Source organism: Diabrotica virgifera, chromosome 1 (genome assembly GCF_917563875.1).
Source record: "Diabrotica virgifera virgifera chromosome 1, PGI_DIABVI_V3a".
Taxonomy (NCBI): domain Eukaryota; kingdom Metazoa; phylum Arthropoda; class Insecta; order Coleoptera; family Chrysomelidae; genus Diabrotica; species Diabrotica virgifera.
Genome location: NC_065443.1, coordinates 157,177,011 through 157,195,970, shown reverse-complemented (window position 1 = coordinate 157,195,970; position 18,960 = coordinate 157,177,011). Strand labels below are relative to the sequence as shown.

At 33.2% G+C, this 18,960-nt stretch overlaps 1 protein-coding gene across 1 annotated transcript in view; it reads right to left on the bottom strand.

The window, feature by feature from the left end:
- Positions 1 to 16,304: 16,304 nt before the first annotated feature.
- The window catches only part of LOC126878791 (dnaJ homolog subfamily A member 1), a 59,656-nt gene continuing 57,000 nt past the window's right edge, over positions 16,305 to 18,960 (bottom strand). The window contains exon 4 of the mRNA XM_050641683.1: positions 16,305 to 18,959. Within this exon, the coding sequence (XP_050497640.1) occupies positions 18,685 to 18,959 (275 nt within the window). The 3' untranslated portion in view covers positions 16,305 to 18,684. The remainder of the gene's footprint in view (position 18,960) is intronic.

Sequence of the window (18,960 nt, the reverse complement as noted above, 5' to 3'; positions counted from 1 at the left end):
TATTATTTTAAAAAGCCCTATAGGGCTACAAACATCGAACAGAACGTTTTCGCTCTAAAAAGAGCATCATCAGTGTTGCAAGAACATGGTGAGCCAACCAAAAAATACGAAGGTCAAAGCCTTTCAAAAATGGACTAAAAGTCACATCAAAATGCTAACATAGCAAATTCCAAAGGATGGATATAATCCCTAAGGATATGGCCCTAGGATTCTTCCTAGTGGATTGTGATATTAGTCCAGGCCGCATGTGTTTTGAGATGGACATTGAGAGGTGACTCAAATTTTTTTGCATAAATTGCTTGAAAATAACTCAAATAATAATATTTGAGTTATCCTCCCACTCAAAATGGTCCGGAACATTGTTTAAATAATCAAAATGTCAAAATATGAAGGAAAAATTCGATTTTGTTATTGGTTTTTTGATTATAACTTTAAAACTGTTCATTTCTGAGAAAAGTTGTACTGGCATAAAAGTTGCGTAATTAAATTTCCTACAATACAGAATGGGTTAAAAATTTAAAAAATAGTCAACTTTGTTGCAAAATAGCAATAATTTCGAAAAAAAAACATACAAAAACAAGTATTCGCATTTTACGTTTTTCAACCATTTATGCTACACTTAGGACCTTCATATTTTACTCAGAAAAACCTTATGATATAGTAAAACAACACTGTAAATTTCATTAAGATCAGTTTAATAGATTTTGCAATCCAGCTTTCACAAAAAAAAAATCATTTTTTTAATGTTGCAGGACTGAAAATAAAGCAAGTTTAATTTTTGTTTGCTTATAGAAGTGTACTGTACCTTTCATTTGCAATTTGCAAAATTAAAATCGAATAATTACCACGGCGTCAGGAAATTTTTTAAATAAATATAATTTTTGGTGCTACGCGCAGGACAGCGGTGTTTTATTCACACAAGTTGATTTCCACCAAAATTTCTTCGAATCTTTATCTAATATATTATTTTCTTACTCTATATTTTGTTGTATTTTAATATTTTAATTCCACAAAAATCAAACTAATTTTATTATTGTTTGTGAAATATTGTTTAAACAATTTCATATGTTTAAAAATAATAAACTTTTATTCTCTAAGTTAAAATATACAGGGTGTAACAAAAATACAGGTCATAAATTAAATCACATATTCTGGGACCAAAAATAGTTCGAATGAACCTAACTTACCTTAGTACAAATATGCACAAAAAAAAGTTATAGTCCTTTGAAGTTACAAAATGAAAATCGATTTTTTCGAATATATTGAAAACTATTAGAGATTTTTTATTGAAAATGGATATGTGGTATACTTATGACAGGAGCATCTTAAAGAAAAATTATAGTGAAATCCGTGCTTTCCATAAAAATTTTATGGGGGTTTTGTTCCCTTAAACCCCCCCAAACTTTTCTGTACGTTCCAATTAAATTATTATTGTGATACCATTAGTTAAATTCAATATTTTTAAAACTTTTTTGGCTCTTAGAATTTTTTCGATAAGGCAGTTTTTATCGAGTTGCGGCTTCTTTTTTAATATGTTTACATAAAAATTTTATGGGGGTTTTGTTCCTTTAAACCCCCCAAATGTTTGTGTACGCTCCAATTAAACTATTACTGCGATACCATTAGTTAAACACAATGTTTTTAAAACTTTTTTGCCTCTTTGTATTTTTTCGAGAAGGCACCTTTTATCGAGATATGGCTTCTTTTTTAATACGGTTCAAAATATATCTAAAAGTGTAAATCATACATAAATTTTCATATTATTACCAAGTCTTCATAATCGTACTTAACCATATACAAATATGTGGTGGATTTGACAAATATTCAAAATATCTTGATAAAAACTGACTTTTCGAAAAAGTACTAAGAGCCAAAAAAGTTTTAGAAATATTGTGTTTAAGTAATGGTACTACAGTAATAATTTAATTGGAACGTACACAAAAGTTTGGGGGGGTTTAAAGGAAATAAACCCCCATAAAATTTTTATAGAGTGTCCAAATTTCACTATAATTTTTTCTTAAGATGCTACTGTCATAAGAATTCCATGTGTCCATTTTCAATAAAAAATCTTTAATAGTTTTCGATATATTGAAAAAAATCGATTTTCATTTTGTAACTTCAAAGGGTTGTAACTTTTTTTATATGCACATTTGTACTAAGGTAAGTTAGGTTCAATCAAACTATTTTTGGTCCCAGATTATGTGATTAAATTTATGACCTGTATTTTCGTTACACCCTGTATAAACAAAGAAAGTTTTTGCTAAAATAAGTGTTATTTCAAAGGATAGAGTATGTGTTTTTATTTTGCAATAAACAAATTTATTTATTTATATTAAAATGTAATAAAAATTAAATGTATCAATCATTATCAAAGGTCATTGGAATGCCCAATCAGAGCAAACTATCCGCTGTCCTGCGCGTAGCACCAATATTAATGTTTATTTAAAAAAAATTGCTGACGCCGTGGTGGTTAATCGATTTTAGTTTTGCAAATTGCAAATAAAAGGTACAGTACACTTCTATAAGCAAAAAAATTCAACTTGCTATCTGCTTTATTTTCAGTCCTGTAACATTTTGAAAAAATGAATTTTTTTGCGAAAGCTGGATTGCATAATTTATATTGCAAAATCTATTGAACCGATCTTAATTAAATTTACAGTATTATTTTACTGTATCATAAAGTTTTTCTGGGTAAAATATGAAGGTCCAAGTGTAGCATAAATGGTTGAAAAACGTAAAATGCGAATACTTGTTTTTGTATGTTTTTTTTTCGCAATTATTGCTATTTTGCAACAAGGGTGACTATTTTTTTAAATTTTTAACCAATTGTATATTGTAGGAAATTTAATTATGCAACTTTTATGTCAGTACAACTTTTCCCGGAAATGAATACTTTTAAAGTTATAATCAAAAAACGAAGAAAAAAATCCAATTTTTCCTTAATATTTTTGACATTTTTATTATTTACACAATGTTCCGGACCTTTTTGAGAGGGAGGATAACTCAAATATTATTAAATAATTGATGGATTCGACCGTTACTTGATGGAAGTTCATTTTATCTCCCAATAAAACACTGAAAACTTTTGTTTTCTATACTTCCACAAAATTTATTATTTACAACTATGTGACTACAGCTGTTTCGGCAGAGTGCCTTTCTCAAGTGATATAATTTACAATGTGTTTGCCTTTTTAAGTCTCTAACTAAAGAGATTGAGGAGTGGGGAGCTGTTTGTCTCGAGTTGGTCATTCAGAATTATATCTGTATTTTTCAGTTTATTAATTTCCATAGATTCTAAAAAAGATAGCTTAAGGCCTTTATTTTGGATATGCAGAATTTGAAACTCTTCATTGAAAGAATGATTATGATCTAGAAGGTGAAGTGCGTATGTAGAAGTGTCTGTTTTTCTATTGTTGAAAGAAAGCCCTTTTGTGTTCTGCTATCCGTTTGTCAAAAGTTCTGCCAGTTTGACCGATGTACGTTTACGGACAGTCACCACAAGTTAGTTTGTACACACCAGTCTGTAGTTGCTTTCTCTTTCCGCTGTTATTGTTTTTAATATATTTGCTTAAGTTGTTGTTAGTCAGTTGTTAGTTATTAAGAACAATAAAAGCGGAAAGAGAAAGCAACTACAGAGTGGTGTGTACAAATTAACTTGTGGTGACTGCCCGAAAACGTACATCGGTCAAACTTTCAGAACTTTTGACAAACGGATAGCAGAACACAAAAGGGCTTTCAACAATAGAAAAACAGACACTTCTACATACGCACTTCACCTTCTAGAACATAATCATTCTTTCAATGAAGAGTTTCAAATTCTGCATATCCAAAATAAAGGCCTTAAGCTATCTTTTTTAGAATCTATGGAAATTAATAAACTGAAAAATACAGATATAATTCTGAATGACCAACTCGAGACAAACAGCTCCCCACTCCTCAACCTCTTCAGTTAGAGACTTAAAAAGGCAAACACATTGTAAATTATATCACTTGAGAAAGGCACTCTGCCGAAACAGCTGTAGTCACATAGTTGTAAATAATAAATTTTGTGGAAGTATAGAAAACAAAAGTTTTCAGTGTTTTATTGTGAAATCAAATATTATTATTTGAGTTATTTTCAAGCAATTTCTGCAAAAAAATTGAGCCACCTCTCAACGTCCAAATGTACTAATATTTTTACAGATGCGTCTTGGTCTATATAGGCTTCTAAGAGCTGATTCTACGGAAGATTCAGATCATTTAGCGAGATATTATGATTTTTGCCACTGTTGAAATGAATGAATCATGTTCTCTACTAAATTTACAATCAAGATGCAGCAGAAATAAACAAACCAAGACACGTTAAATGATACTAGGAGCACTCCCGAATCATAATTTACAATGTAGGTAAATCCCCAATCATGATTTCCAAAGTTTATACATTGTAAAATTGTACAAACCTAATAGGTTTGTCCCAACACGACCGAGAACCGTCACGAAACGGTAACGCTCCTGCGCAGTAAACAAAATCCGTTCCAACAAAAATATGATCGTCATCGGATCGTCCTTCCCACTGTTCCAACAAGAATTGTTATCTTTTATTGACGGTTTCGTGATGATCATTTCAGTAATCGGGAAGTAGGGTTTTTCATTGATTGTCATTTGTTTCGAGCTTTTGTCATGTGTCACATAATATTAATATACCTATATTTACGGCATACGTATTTAGTTTTTTATCATTGGATATACCAACAACAATATACATATTGATAGATAAATCAGTTATCAGTCAGGTAACCGTTCCAACATCGGTTTCCAAATTACCGTCATGGGACGATAACTGGGCGATACAATTACGAACATGCGCACAACAAACGGTACAAGTAGTTTCGTGACGGATTCTGGACCGTCCAAAAGTTCATGTTGGAACAATTAACAACAAAATACTTGGATCACAGAATATATTATCCTGATGTATTCTCTGCTTGGATCTTCCTGAAATAATACACAATAAATATATAACTTTTTATTAAGTTCACGTCTTAAATCAATTATTTATCAAATACACAATAGGTTTGTTCCAACATGAACTTTTGGACGGTCCAGAAACCGTCACGAAACTACTTGTACCGTTTGTTGTGCGCATGTTCGTAATTGTATCGCCCAGTTATCGTCCCATGACGGTAATCATATATTTGTCATTTTTGTTGGTGACAGCTTCTGTACTTTTAGTCGATCAAAGGCTCAAAAACTATAAAGAATTAAATCCTAGTGAGCAAGTCAGTCCAACCAGCACATTATGCATTTGCCCGATTACTGAAATGATCATCACGAAACCGTCACCGAAAGATCACAATTCTTGTTGGAACAGTGGGAAGGACGATCCGATGACGATCATATTTTTGTTGGAACGGATTTTGTTTACTGCGCAGGAGCGTTACCGTTTCGTGACGGTTCTCGGTCGTGTTGGAACAAACCTAATATCAATATTATTTAATCAACAACTCAAAATATTCTCGATGCCATGTCAAATGTCACTGATTGTCACTGTCTGACTGACAATATGCTGACAATATTCTATAGGGATTTTCATTCACAGTCATTTTTGTTTCGAGCTTCTGACACGTGTCACATAATATTAATATATCTACGTCATACGTTATTGATATAACCAATGATACAAACCGAAGACGTATGACGTAGATATATTAATATTGCGTGACATATGACAGAAGTTCGAAACAAATGACAATCGATGAAAAGCCCTATTCTGAGTGCGTTGTAAAACAAAGATAGATTTGGAAAATATTACCACGGATATTGTGTTTATTTTTTTTTCGAATCCTGAAAAAACCAATAAATATTTTTGAAAAATTTAAACGCAGAATGAAAGACTAAATTATTACCGAGGGCCGAAAGTCCCTTAGAATAAATAAAAGTTTATTTTGAATGAGATATTTGAAATTAAAAATCACACTAAATTTTCTCTTAGTTTTTCACCCCTGTAACTTATTAAAATAAACATTATAGAAGCTCTCAAGGACTTTCGGCCCTCGCTAATAATTTAAACCCTCGCGTTTAAATTTTTCAAAAATACTTAAGTATTTAATAATTATTAGTTTTCTCAGGATTCGAAAAAATAAATCCCCATTTGAATAGTCTTGCAGCCGAAAATACGTACCCATCCCCTTAAGTCTAAAATAAATCACAGTGAAACCTCGATTATCCGTCAGGGCTTCGGACCAAGGGTATGACGGATAATCGAAAAGACGGTTAACAGAACATTAAAAAAACTTAATTGATCAAACGGCTAAGTGACACAATGAATGTTCGAATTTGAATCAAACTGAATTATGATGACACACAGATATTGACTGTAATAATTATTTTGCTGTGCGTTTTTATTTTCGGCTTGCGATTCTAAAAATAGAACTCTAAAAGCACGGTATCATTTATCATTACCTATTATTTAAATTGAAATCTAATTCAGAGCCCTAAATAAGAACAAAAATTATTTACATAAAAATGCGGTGGTGGCATAACTGCACGTGTACATCATTCTCTTTGCCTTTTTCCTATGCGGGGTCGGCTTCCCTAATTGCATTTCTCCACACAATTCTATCTTGGGCCATATCAATGTTAATCCCCTTTACCAACATGTCCTGCCTTATCGTCTCCCCCCAGGTCTTCTTTGGTCTTCCTGTCCTACTCCTTCCAGGAATCTGCACTTCAGCTATTCTTCGTATTGGGTGGTTAACGTCTCGACGTTGAACATGACCAAACCATCTTAACCTATGCTCTCTCATTTTGGCATCAATTGGTGCCACACCTAGACTTCCCCTAATATACTCATTTCTAATTTTATCCTTCTTTGTCACTCCACTCATCCATCTAAGCATTCTCATTTCCGCCACATGCATTCGCTGTTCCTCTTTCTTTTTCACTGCCCAACATTCAGTTCCGGTACATCATAGCTGGTCTTATGGCTGTTTTATAGAATTTTCCCTTCAGCTTCATTGGAATTTTTCTGTCACACAACACACCACTCGCTTCTTTCCACTTCATCCATCCAGCCCTAATTCTACTGCATGCATCTCCATCTATTTCTCCATTACTCTGTAATACCGATCCTAGGTACTTAAAACTATTGCTTTTTACAATCATTTCACCATCCAAAGATACCACTTTATTTGTAGTAGCTCCAACTTTAAATGAACATTCCAAATACTCTGTTTTTGTCCTACTAAGTTTTAAACCTTTTTCCTCCAGAGCTTGTCTCCACTGTTCCAGTTTTTGTTCTAAGTCTCTTTCACTATTTCCTACTAACACGACATCATCAGCATACATTAAGCACCATGGAATGTTACCCTGTATTTTCGCTGTTATCTGGTCCAAAACTAATGAGAATAAATACGGACTAAGCACAGAACCTTGATGCAATCCTACTTTCACATGAAATTTATCAGTCTCTCCCACACCTGTCCTAACACTAGTCGTTACTCCCTCATACATATCCCTCACAATCTTTACATATTCACCAGGGACTCCTTTCTTATTGAGTGCCCACCACAGAATCTCTCGAGGAACTCTATCATATGCTTTCTCAAGTTCAATGAATACCATATGAGCGTTTGTTTCTTTACTCCTGTATTTTTCCATCAACTGCCTTATAATGAAAATTGCATCTGTTGTTGATCTACCCTGCATAAAGCCAAATTGATTCTCGGATATTTCGGTCTCTTCACGTATCCGTCTATCAATTACTCTTTCCCATATTTTCATGGTGTGGCTAAGCAGTTTTATAGCCCTGTAGTTTGTACATTGTTGTATATCTCCCTTGTTTTTGTAAACAGGTACCAGCAGTATACTGCTTCTCCATTCGTCTGGCATTTGTCCAACTACCATAATTCTATTAAATAGACCTGCTAGCCACCTTGTTCCTGTCTCTCCCAATGCTCTCCATACTTCCCCAGGAATATCATCTGGTCCTACCGCTTTTCCTTTCTTTATTTTTTGAAGCGCTTGAGCCACTTCCTCGTTGGTTATTTTGGTGACCATTGCTGCTACTGTCTCCGTTGACTCTACAGGCTGTCTGTCAAATTCTTCATTTAATAAGCTGTCAAAGTACTTTCTCCATCTCTTTTTGACATCCTTTTCGTGAACTAGTATTTTATTATTTTCATCTCGGATACATCTAATCTGATTAAAATCTTTTGCTTTCTTTGCTCTCTGTTTGGCTATTTTATATATCTTCGTTTCGCCTTCCATGGTATCAAGTTGATCGTATAGGTTTGAATACGCTTCTGCTTTAGCTTTTGCTACTGCTACTTTCGCTTCCTTTTTGGCGACCATATAGTTTTGAAGATCTATGTCCGATCTGGTGTCTTGCCACTTTTTATATAATTTTCTCTTCTCTTTTATTTTTCCTTGTACTTCATTTGACCACCACCAAGTCTCTTTATCCTCAAACTTCTTTCCTGACGTTTTCCCAAGTATTTCAATAGCCGTCTCTCTAATAATATTGGCCATTTTTCTCCAAATTGTGTTAGGGCTTCCTTTCATGTTCCAACATATTTTTTCTACTATTCTTTCCCTGAATAGACCTTCCTTCTCATCTTTTAGCATCCACCACTTGATTTTTTGTGGTCCTCTCCGATATTTTGTTTAGTTTCGCTTTTTACTTCGATGTCCAGAACAAGCAGCTTATGTTGTTGGCTTACTGTCTCACTAACTATTACCTTGCAGTCCTTGCATTCACGTATGTCTTCTTTCCTTATCATGAAGTAGTCTATTTGGGATTGATGTTGTCCACTTTTGTAGGTAATACGTTGAGTTTCTCTCTTTTTAAAGAATGTGTTAACAATCGCCATATCCAATGCTGTTGCTAATTCTAGCATGTCATCTCCAGCTTCATTTCTAGTTCCAAAGCCTAATCCCCCATGTATTGTTTCATATCCTGTCTTGGCTTGGCCCACATGTGCGTTGAAATCACCTCCTATTATAACTTTCTCCTCCGCTGGAATATCACTCAGTACGTCACCTAATTGATCATAGAAAGCTCTTCTTTCATTCTCACCCAGACCTGTTTGAGGAGCATACACACACACACACAACATTCAATACCTCTTTATCAATTACAAATTTCACTGACATCATTCTATCACTCGTTCTTACAACTTCTACTACGTTATCTTTCATTTCACTATCAGCAATTATACCAACTCCATTTCTAGTGTTACTACTCCCTACATACCACAATTTATATCCATCACCTAGTTCTTTCGCCCTTTGTCCTTTTCACCTAGTTTCTTGAATACAAGCAATTTGAACTCTTCTTCGTTTGAGCGCATCCACTAACTCCAGACTCTTACATGTAAGACTACCAAGATTCCAAGACCCTATTCTGATTTTTCTAACCTGCAATGGTGTTCCCCCTGAGATAGTCCTCACCCGGAGATCCGAATGGAGGCTCATTTTACTTCCGGAACATTTTACCTCAGGAGATGCCATCATTTCAGTATAAGTTTTTATTTCGTTTGGAGAAGGTCTTTTCATTATTATGGCCTGAAAAGATTTTTGGATATTTGATGCCTGAATGCCTTTTCTATCAGCACCATACCCTGCCCTGTCCTGCACGTAGCAACAGAAGCACGAGGTATTGCAAAATCATCTGACTAAACTAGAGAGCTGGCTGAAACTGTGGCGAGTACAAGTCAACAGTTTAAAATCCACACAAATAACATTTACTTAAAAAAAAAGGTGTCGTGCCCAGTGGCGTAGCTAGCATGGGTGACACCCGGGGCGGTAATCGGTGGTGTCACCCCAAATTCTAAATATAAAGATTGTGAAAATCAACGATAATCCAATAAATGTATGTTTTGTATAATGAAAAAAAAATAATGATTAGTTGCACCGGGGTTATTCGACCTTGTTTGCGTTATTGTTGCTCGCAAGTAATTCTGGATTAATTTTAGTTACTAAAACTTCTCTCACATGTAGCAACCAATACACAAATGGTCATAAACAATTTTAATGCGACCATTAACTATGGGAGGGATTCCATGAAATCCCATTCCACAATAAATTTTTAAAAAGTCTACAGATAACCATTTAGAGGCTGTAAATATTAGAGGCCGCTTATAAATATCTTCTGAACCTTGGTATTTCTAACAGCAAACCTGCTTCTAATACTTTTTCATGGTAAAAATCACAAAATGTTGAAACAGCTAATTTCAACTGTTCACTGTTCGTGAAAAGCAAAGTGTGTGTCTGCACAATCTCGAACAATGAAGCCACATCTTGAATGGACTTTAATTTGGTTTCGAGTTCAACATTGGATAGGTCAAAGATTCCAACACATCCTTTTGAAGTTCGGTTTGAAGTGTGAGTCCTATACCCGTAGCCAACTCACCATTCATTCGTTTTTGACGTCGAAGTCGTTTTTCGGTGGGAATGTCTTCGTTGTCTTTTCATAGCAAAATCTATTGCTTCATATATAATATGGCCACGTTTTTCTTCAATATAAAGACGAAGTTCTCCTATTTTGGTCGCTGATTGATTAACGGTTATGCCTTTATTTTGCAGTTCAATCTGACAAAAATTGATTTCTCTTAGTACATCATTCCAAAAGAAAAGATAACACAGAAATGTGAAATTACACACAGCGGGCATAAGGTTATGGGCCACATTTCTGGTGTCTAAATTTTCTTGTTGATGACATGCATAATTCTTCAATTGAAGCACCAACATTATCAAAATGTTCTACCAATACTTTAACTGCGGAATAGTGAGCACTCCAACGCGTTGTGGACAGTCGCTTAACAGATGCTTTGCTGTGTTTAATAAACACTTCCCAGCAGCTAGTGGAAACGGAAGAAAAATTAAAAATTGCCTCTAGTGTTCTGAAACATGTTACACTAGATGTATTTTGTACAAAAAAGTGCTGGCCACATAAATTAATTAAATGATCAATACATCCAATGAAAATAACCTTTTTGTTTTTTGCTTTAATAATAGCTCGTATTCCTCCATGTACGCTGCTCATAATTATCGTATTGCATTATCGTATCTCTGTGAACGGTACTTCATAACATCTAAATGATCAATTTCAAGCTTCTTCACAATTTCGTTACTTAGATCAACTACATTTTTTGCTTTTAACGTAAAAAATCCAAAAATGCCACTTTCACCTCGACTTTTCTCGGTTTCGTGTGTTCACAAAATAATGTCGAATTGTATTTTGATTGTAAAGTGAGTAAAGTTACAAATTTACGATTCATGATTTTGTGATCGTGTCTCCCGGGTGTCACCCCCGAACGGGTGACACCCGGGGCGGACCGCCCCCTCCGCCCCACTCTAGCTACGCCACTGGTCGTGCCTCCGGTTTCTATAAATAACACTCCACTACCAGTCAATACCGCCGTAAAATACCTGGGAATTCATTTAGATAGTAAACTTAATTGGGGCACCCACATCTGGAAGAAACGTCTTCACCTCAGCTTAATCTACAGGAAAATGTATTGGTAATTGGTACATGAGTAGAAAATCAAATCTTTGCCTGGAGAACAAACTTATGATTTATAAATGTATTTTAAAACCGGTATGGCTATATGCAGCACAAATATGGGGAACAGCAAGTAATACAAACATTCAAAAACTTCAACGGTTCCAATCAAAAGTGTTGCGCCAGATCTGCAATGCCCCTTGGTATATGTTACGAACCAGATATTACACCACGACCTACAGCTACCAACTGTTAGCGAAGCAATATCTGCTGTAAATTCTAGATACAAGACCAGACTATTTTGCCATCCAAATCCGCTCGCCACGGACCTGCTCAACATTTCTCATGAAAGAAGATTAAAAAGACCTGACCCCTTGGACCTCTAGCATATTTGAACATGAGAGCATGCAACAACAGAGTGCAGTGTCATAGTGCAGTGAAATAATCTTGTTTTAGCTTCAGTGATTTTTTAAACTTCTTTCGTATTTTTATTCATGTTTCTTAGACTTTTAATAATCATATTTGTTGTCTGAACTGTCCACTATACAAAATGTTATCTATGTATTATGGCCACGTAATTGTTATGTCTTATTTTAAAATTAAAATCTTATATGTCTTACTGGGTGCTCGCCACTGGGCGGCTTCCATCTATGTTATTTTTCAATAATTATTATGTACTGCTTATAGGGCTTTTCATTCACAGTCATTTGTTTCGAGCTTCTATCATGTGTCACATAATATTAATATACCTACGTCATACGTTATATGTATATCAATAATACAAACCAAAGACGTATGACGTAGATATATTAAAGGCCGCGTCCCACCATCAAATAATTTGATCAAACTGGTTTGAGCAAACTGAAAGTGACAGTGACGTCACATCCTGAGTGTTCATTGTGGATAATAATGAAAAATTTTAATTTTAAATAAAGTACAAACAAGTTAGAAACTCAATACAAAAAATTTGATCAAACTAGACTGATAGTGAGAGCACAGATTTTTAGAATTTCAAAAAAACTGCAATTGTGACGTCACTTTGACGTACTTCCTCAAGTACGTCACGTTTGCTCAAATTATTTGATGGTGAGACGCGGCCTTAATATTATGTGACACATGACAGAAGCTCGAAACAAATGACAATCGATGAAAAGCCCTATTGTTTGTAATGAGACAGATTGCAATAAACATTGGATGTTAAAAAAAAAAAGTTTAAGTCTACCTTTGCAAAAAATAAGAGATGGAGGTTAGTGGGAACCTTGTTATGAAAAAATGGCTGTAAGTCCGGTTCTGCTAAATCAAATTTTGCAAACTTATATAATTTGGAAACAGCCTGTTAAGTAATATGCCAGCTAGGAGGCGTTATTTAATTATTTTCAGAAATCTAGTTTTTAAATACAAGTATGCATTTTTAATCCTGTATTACAAAATTAGATCAAATTAGCAACAGAATAGCGAAAACCGCATGTCGATAACTTCTTTCTATCTTGAGATATCTTAACAAACGTGTAAATTTTAAATATAACTGTCATTGTCACCAGTAAACGAAGTTAAGGAAAGGTAGTGTGCTGTGGAAAAAACAAAGAAACATGTTGTAGATGTCAACGTGTATTAATTAAAACAGCAATAGGACAAACAACACTATAAAATATAACAAAGAAATAAAAACAACTACTTAGTGACGACTTGAATGTTCAAATTATGGCCCATAATTTTTGATGCAAGTATTTACTCTTTAAAAGTATATTGAACAGCAGTCTCAATTTCATGGCGTTTCCTATTCTCTGGATAATGTTTTCTCGAGTAGTGGGTCTAGCGGCAAAAACAAGGTCTTTAATCCGTCCCCATAAATAAAAGTCTAAAACAGTTAAATCTGGTGATCTGGCTAACCAAAAATAGGCTTCCACGTCCTATCCATATATCAGCGAATGACTCTTCTAAAAAATCTCTTACTACTCTGGAAAAATGCGCGGGACAACCATAAAATACGAAACCCCATTCAAAGCATTTCGAGAGCAGAAATTACGACTGCTGTTCAATCTACTTTTGAAAGAGTAAATGCTTGAATCAAAAATGATGGGCAATAATTTGAACATTTAAGTCGTTTTAATTAATTATATACGTTGAGATCTGGAAAATGTTTCTTTGTTTTCTCCACAGCACACTACCTTTCCTTAACTTCGTTTGCCGGTGACAGTAACGGTTAGGTTTAAAATTTACACGTTTCTTAAGATATCTCGAGACAGAAAAATGGTATCGACATGCGGTTTTCGCTATTCTTTTGCTAATTTGACCCAATTTTGTAATACAGGATTAAAAATGCATACTTGTATTTAATATTTTCCAAAGAAAACTAGATTTCTGAAAATAAGTAAATAACGCCTCCTAGCTGGCATATAACTTAATAGGCTGATTTCAACAAGACCAAGTTTGCAAAATTCGATTTAGCAGAACCGGACTTACAGCCATCTTTTCATAACAAGGTTCCCACTCACCCCACCTCTTATTTGCAAAGGTAGACTTAAACTTGTGAAATCAAATATGCGCAGAATTTTATGAAGAATACGATGATCGGATTTCCAGTGCCCTTTCATTAGGCAAATTTTGTAAAATTTGGATTTTTTATATACAATTACGCCCTCTAGCGGTGAACCTACAATTATGAAAATAGTTTCCAGGCTTTTCCCCAGGCAACTTTTGTTATAAATATGTTTTTCTCAAAGCTGTACTATAAACGGTTCCTGAGATATGGCCGAGAGCCATTCCTATTGGGACACCCGGTACTTTAAATATTTTTATTTTCAGATGATTGAAAGGATATGTCTTGTGTTAAGGATAATGAAACTTCGAATGATGTTGCAGATTACTTTAATTGATAATACAGATTTATTTTAGGTAAAATGAAGTAAAAGATTATTTACTTTAAAGACAAGTTAAATATAAAGGAATGAAAGAGAATATAGATTTTATAAAAAGCTAATAGTGAACAACCTGATAAGTATGCCTGCAAACCTATCTTATTCTATTAGCTATACGGTTGCTTGCATTTTTGCTTTAAAAGATAGTCTCTTTTATTCCTTTATGGCCAAAATTATATACATTTTACATTTAACTGGTCATATATATATATATATATATATATATATATATATATATATATATACAAAATATGCATAAGATGGAAGCCATGCCGATATCTATTAACTCGCGTTAACCTCTCCTTGTTATATATATATATATATATATATATATATATATATATATATATATATATATATATATATATATATATATATATATATATATAATCCTTCCACTCTTAACTTTTCAACACGCATGGAATTATTCACGAATCACCAATATGGCATGTAGTTGATATCTTATTGTGACAGTGACATTAGCGTATTTGTTGGATATTATTTCAATTTATTGATTATTTGGATTTTCAAATTATTCGTCTTTTAGTCTTTATACAATATGTTATTGTATTTCTTATTTTTTAACAATTTTTGTTAGTACGACTAGCTACCGTCCTCTCTTAATTTGGTTACTTCCGGTAAGTGCCTAATATTTTTTTACGTAAACGTGACAAGTAATATTTATGAGTGTGGCTATAGTTCTGTTGAATGTAAAACTTAATTGTTTATGTAGGAACTGTTCTCCTGTAACTTTCAGTCAATTTAGAATATTTTGTGACTGCAGTTACAAGATATTTAGATTATACAGTGATGAGCGCGCTAATAACCGGCAAAATAACGCAAAAGATGGAAAAAATATTAAGTTGTGAGATAAAAAGAAATGAAACTAGTAGAGTTGGGAAATTTAGCGATAAAAATGAATAAATTTACATTATATCTATTGTTTTTCACCTTTAGAAGTATCAGAGGAGTATGTCAACTAAAACTGTCACTTTCACAGTGGCATTTGCCAAACTCGTCCGATTGGGACCGTGCAAGTTCGGCAAAGCAACACCTGGTTTCTACGCTCAGCAACATTATTCGCACTTTTGATTATATTGGCCAATTATATTAGTCCTGGTTACTGGATAATTGTCAAGGCCATAGTCCAAAAAAATAATAAGAAGAAAAAATAAGATTCAGGTTATGTTATTAAAACGTAAACAATTGTATGTGTAGTAAATAAAATTAGTTATTAAAATGCAGTACTGCAAGCAAAATACAATTAATTAAATTTACCTTTATATAATAATTGCATATAATATCAATATTGTGGAGCAATATATAATTTTTCTTCTTCAATGACAGTAGGTATGGAATATACGTCAATTTGACAATATGAATTATTTAAGAAAGTTGCAATATTTCTCCGCTATTCTCGCACGATCGTTTCTCGTATCCCCTCCAAGTACTTGCACACCGCGAATACATCTAAAAGTGGGAAACAATAAATATAATGTAAATTTATAGGTTTTTATCGCTAAACATCCCACCTTTACTAGTTTTATTTCTTTTTATCTCACAACTTAATGTTTTCTATTTTTTGCGTTATTTTCCGGTTATTAGCCCGCTCATCACTGTATAAAGAGGTTATATTCTTCTTCACACAATAGATACTAAGATTCCCAGCTGATTCTTCATAGGCAGTGTCTTGTAAACACTTCCATTCATATACATATTGTTGTTAATATGAGCTGAATATGTATTTTCCCTTCAGAATGCCTTTCTCACTTTTACGATTCATAAATCTTGAACTCTGTTATTTAATTCTCCATAGATCTCTCAATTGTCCGGTTGTCCGAGTGTGGAGACGTCCAGAAAGCTAAACATATTTTTGACTTGTATTTAAAATGAATAATAAATAATTAGTCTGTATATATGTGTGTATTTAAATAAATTACCTAATTTAACACGACATAAACAGCCTGTTATACAACTTGCTGAGGAATTATAATGCATACAGTACCAAAGAGGGACAAAATATATAAGAAGAATGTCTACTTGTGATATATTTCAGAGGTATTACCTCACACACTTCGATTTTAGTAGATAAGAAAGGTCACGTTAGAAAGGTAAATTAAATTTGTTAACACCATATTATAATTGAGGGGGGCCAGACGTAAAAGGGTTTAAGTGCAGTTTTTGTAGTTCTGAGATAATCATCTTCAAAGTTGTTTGAGTTTTATAAATTCTAGGAGTCATTAGACTAAATTTTGTCTAGTGTACAATGTACTATAAAGTGATAAAAATATAAGGGTATTACACTTACTATATCCTTCCCTTTTTTCAATTATTAAAAAAATGTACTTGAATCGGTACATGGTGTTGATAAATGTTACTGGTAAAACGGTTCAATTGCAGATGTTAACTACATATTACTAATCATTTTTGTTCCAGCTGTTATCCACAGTGTAACTACAACTGGCACGTTGCATAATACTTAATTAGTCTTCAAAATTGGTCACAAATCTAATATTTATTTACTTAAAATATCCTGTATTAACATGTGTTTACACATTACAAAATACTAAAAATAGTTTTGTGGTAAAATGGTTCAAGCTCACTTAAACCCGTTTCTTACTATTTGTTTTTACAGAATACTAAAAATAGTTTTGTGGTAAAACGGTTCAAGAGCACGGATAAACCTGTTTACTACCAAAGCAAACTGCAATTGTTTTCATTGAACAAAATATAATGGCGATAGATGGCGCCTGTAGGGCGAAATATGTGGGCGCGCGACTTTTCCCTAACACGATTCTACCTTATCGGCAGAGTCTACGAGAAGTGTACGGTAATTTGAAGCTGTAATTACAAAGAAACAAATATGTATGTCTTTGTACTCACTTGTATCACGTTTAACGAATTACGGGAACTGGATTTCAATGCATATTTTTTTTATAATTAGTATCAAAGTGTATCAAATATTTTAGTATCAAAGTTACGCGTGATGTTAGTCGTATTGATGACAGTTGGGGAAACGTCCGCGACCCGAAATATGCTTAGATCAATTTACCACCAAGGTATAATACCATTTAGGTATGCGAATCTGTACTTAAATCAGAATTTGAAAAAAGTGCACTTAAACCCTTTTACTTCCAAGCCCCTCAATTGTCTAAAACTCAATAAAGTAGTCTTCAAAACTTATGTTCATAATATAAACTTACAATTTAAATATAAACTTATTTATGATGAAGAGTGATGTGATGCTATAACAAATTAATAAATGCTTTACAATTTCTACCGCTATAAAATAAAGTAACAGCACGCATATAATTTCATATTTAAGATGATTGTAAATTAAGGAATGGAATCTTAAATATGTAAAAAAGTTTTTTCCTATTTCTCTCTCGCCAGATCTTCTAAAGAAATCTTGAAATCTTAATAGTTTATTGAAGTAAAGTAACACTCAAATTAACAGATAATATGAACTACTATGAAACTAATATAGGGAATTTGGTTTAGAATCAAGATCTCATAATTTAGTTTAGAATCAATCGTTATTATTGGAATTAAGTTTATACCTTGGTTATTAAAAATTATACAATCAGGAAAAAAGGCACAATAACGCATCTTTGTTTAATATTAACTGCAGAGCTCAAGATACTTCTTCATATGTCACATTTCTAAATTTTTGGCACAATTTATAGGAATATTCTAGAAGATATTGTACCACAAAAAAGTCTAAATAAGAAAACACCTGAAAATTTAACTAAAAAGCTGTAACCCCTTTACAACATTACATTGGAGAAAGATAAGAAATATAAGAAAAATTTATCTTTTTTAATAAAAAGTTCAATCAATAGTGCATATCAGGCATAGCTGGTAAATAAGTATTCAAGATAAATTCAAATATATTTCAATTGGAACAAATTAAATCGAGATTAATAACGAAATTAAAAAGATTAGACTGAAAATATTACAACACAGTACATATTCACAAATATGATTGTCATTTGAGAGCTATGATAAAACTTCTTATTGCAATATTACATTAATTCATCTTGATGGATTGAGCCTGCAATAAACGAAGTGAATTAAACAATTAATACTGCTTTACAATATGTTTAGAAATTTAAACAAACTAATAACAATTTCTTAACAATAATGCCAACCTTGAATATTACTCCCAAACATTTTTTGGTTTTATATTAGTAAAAATCTGTATTTGCTGACTGATTATTCTAAAAATATATTGTCCCCCTTTGTTAACATATCTCTAATTTGGAAAGTAGTTTAAAATTGTATTTAATTTGTAGCACATTGTACTCTTTGACCTTGCCCATGCATGTCATCATCTTCATCATATGCATTCCTGTGAGATCTTCTCCGGGCTTCAGCTTCTGGATCAAAGTCAACCAATGTCACTTCTTCTGCATGGTCAGAGATCATGGATTCTTCTCTGGGTGGTAGAACTCTTTCTAAATCAGGAATTAATTCTGGAGGAAGTGTATCGGGAAACTTAACATAGAACTGAATGATGAAACGTCCTTTTTCAAATGGATTCTTATATTGTGGCATGCC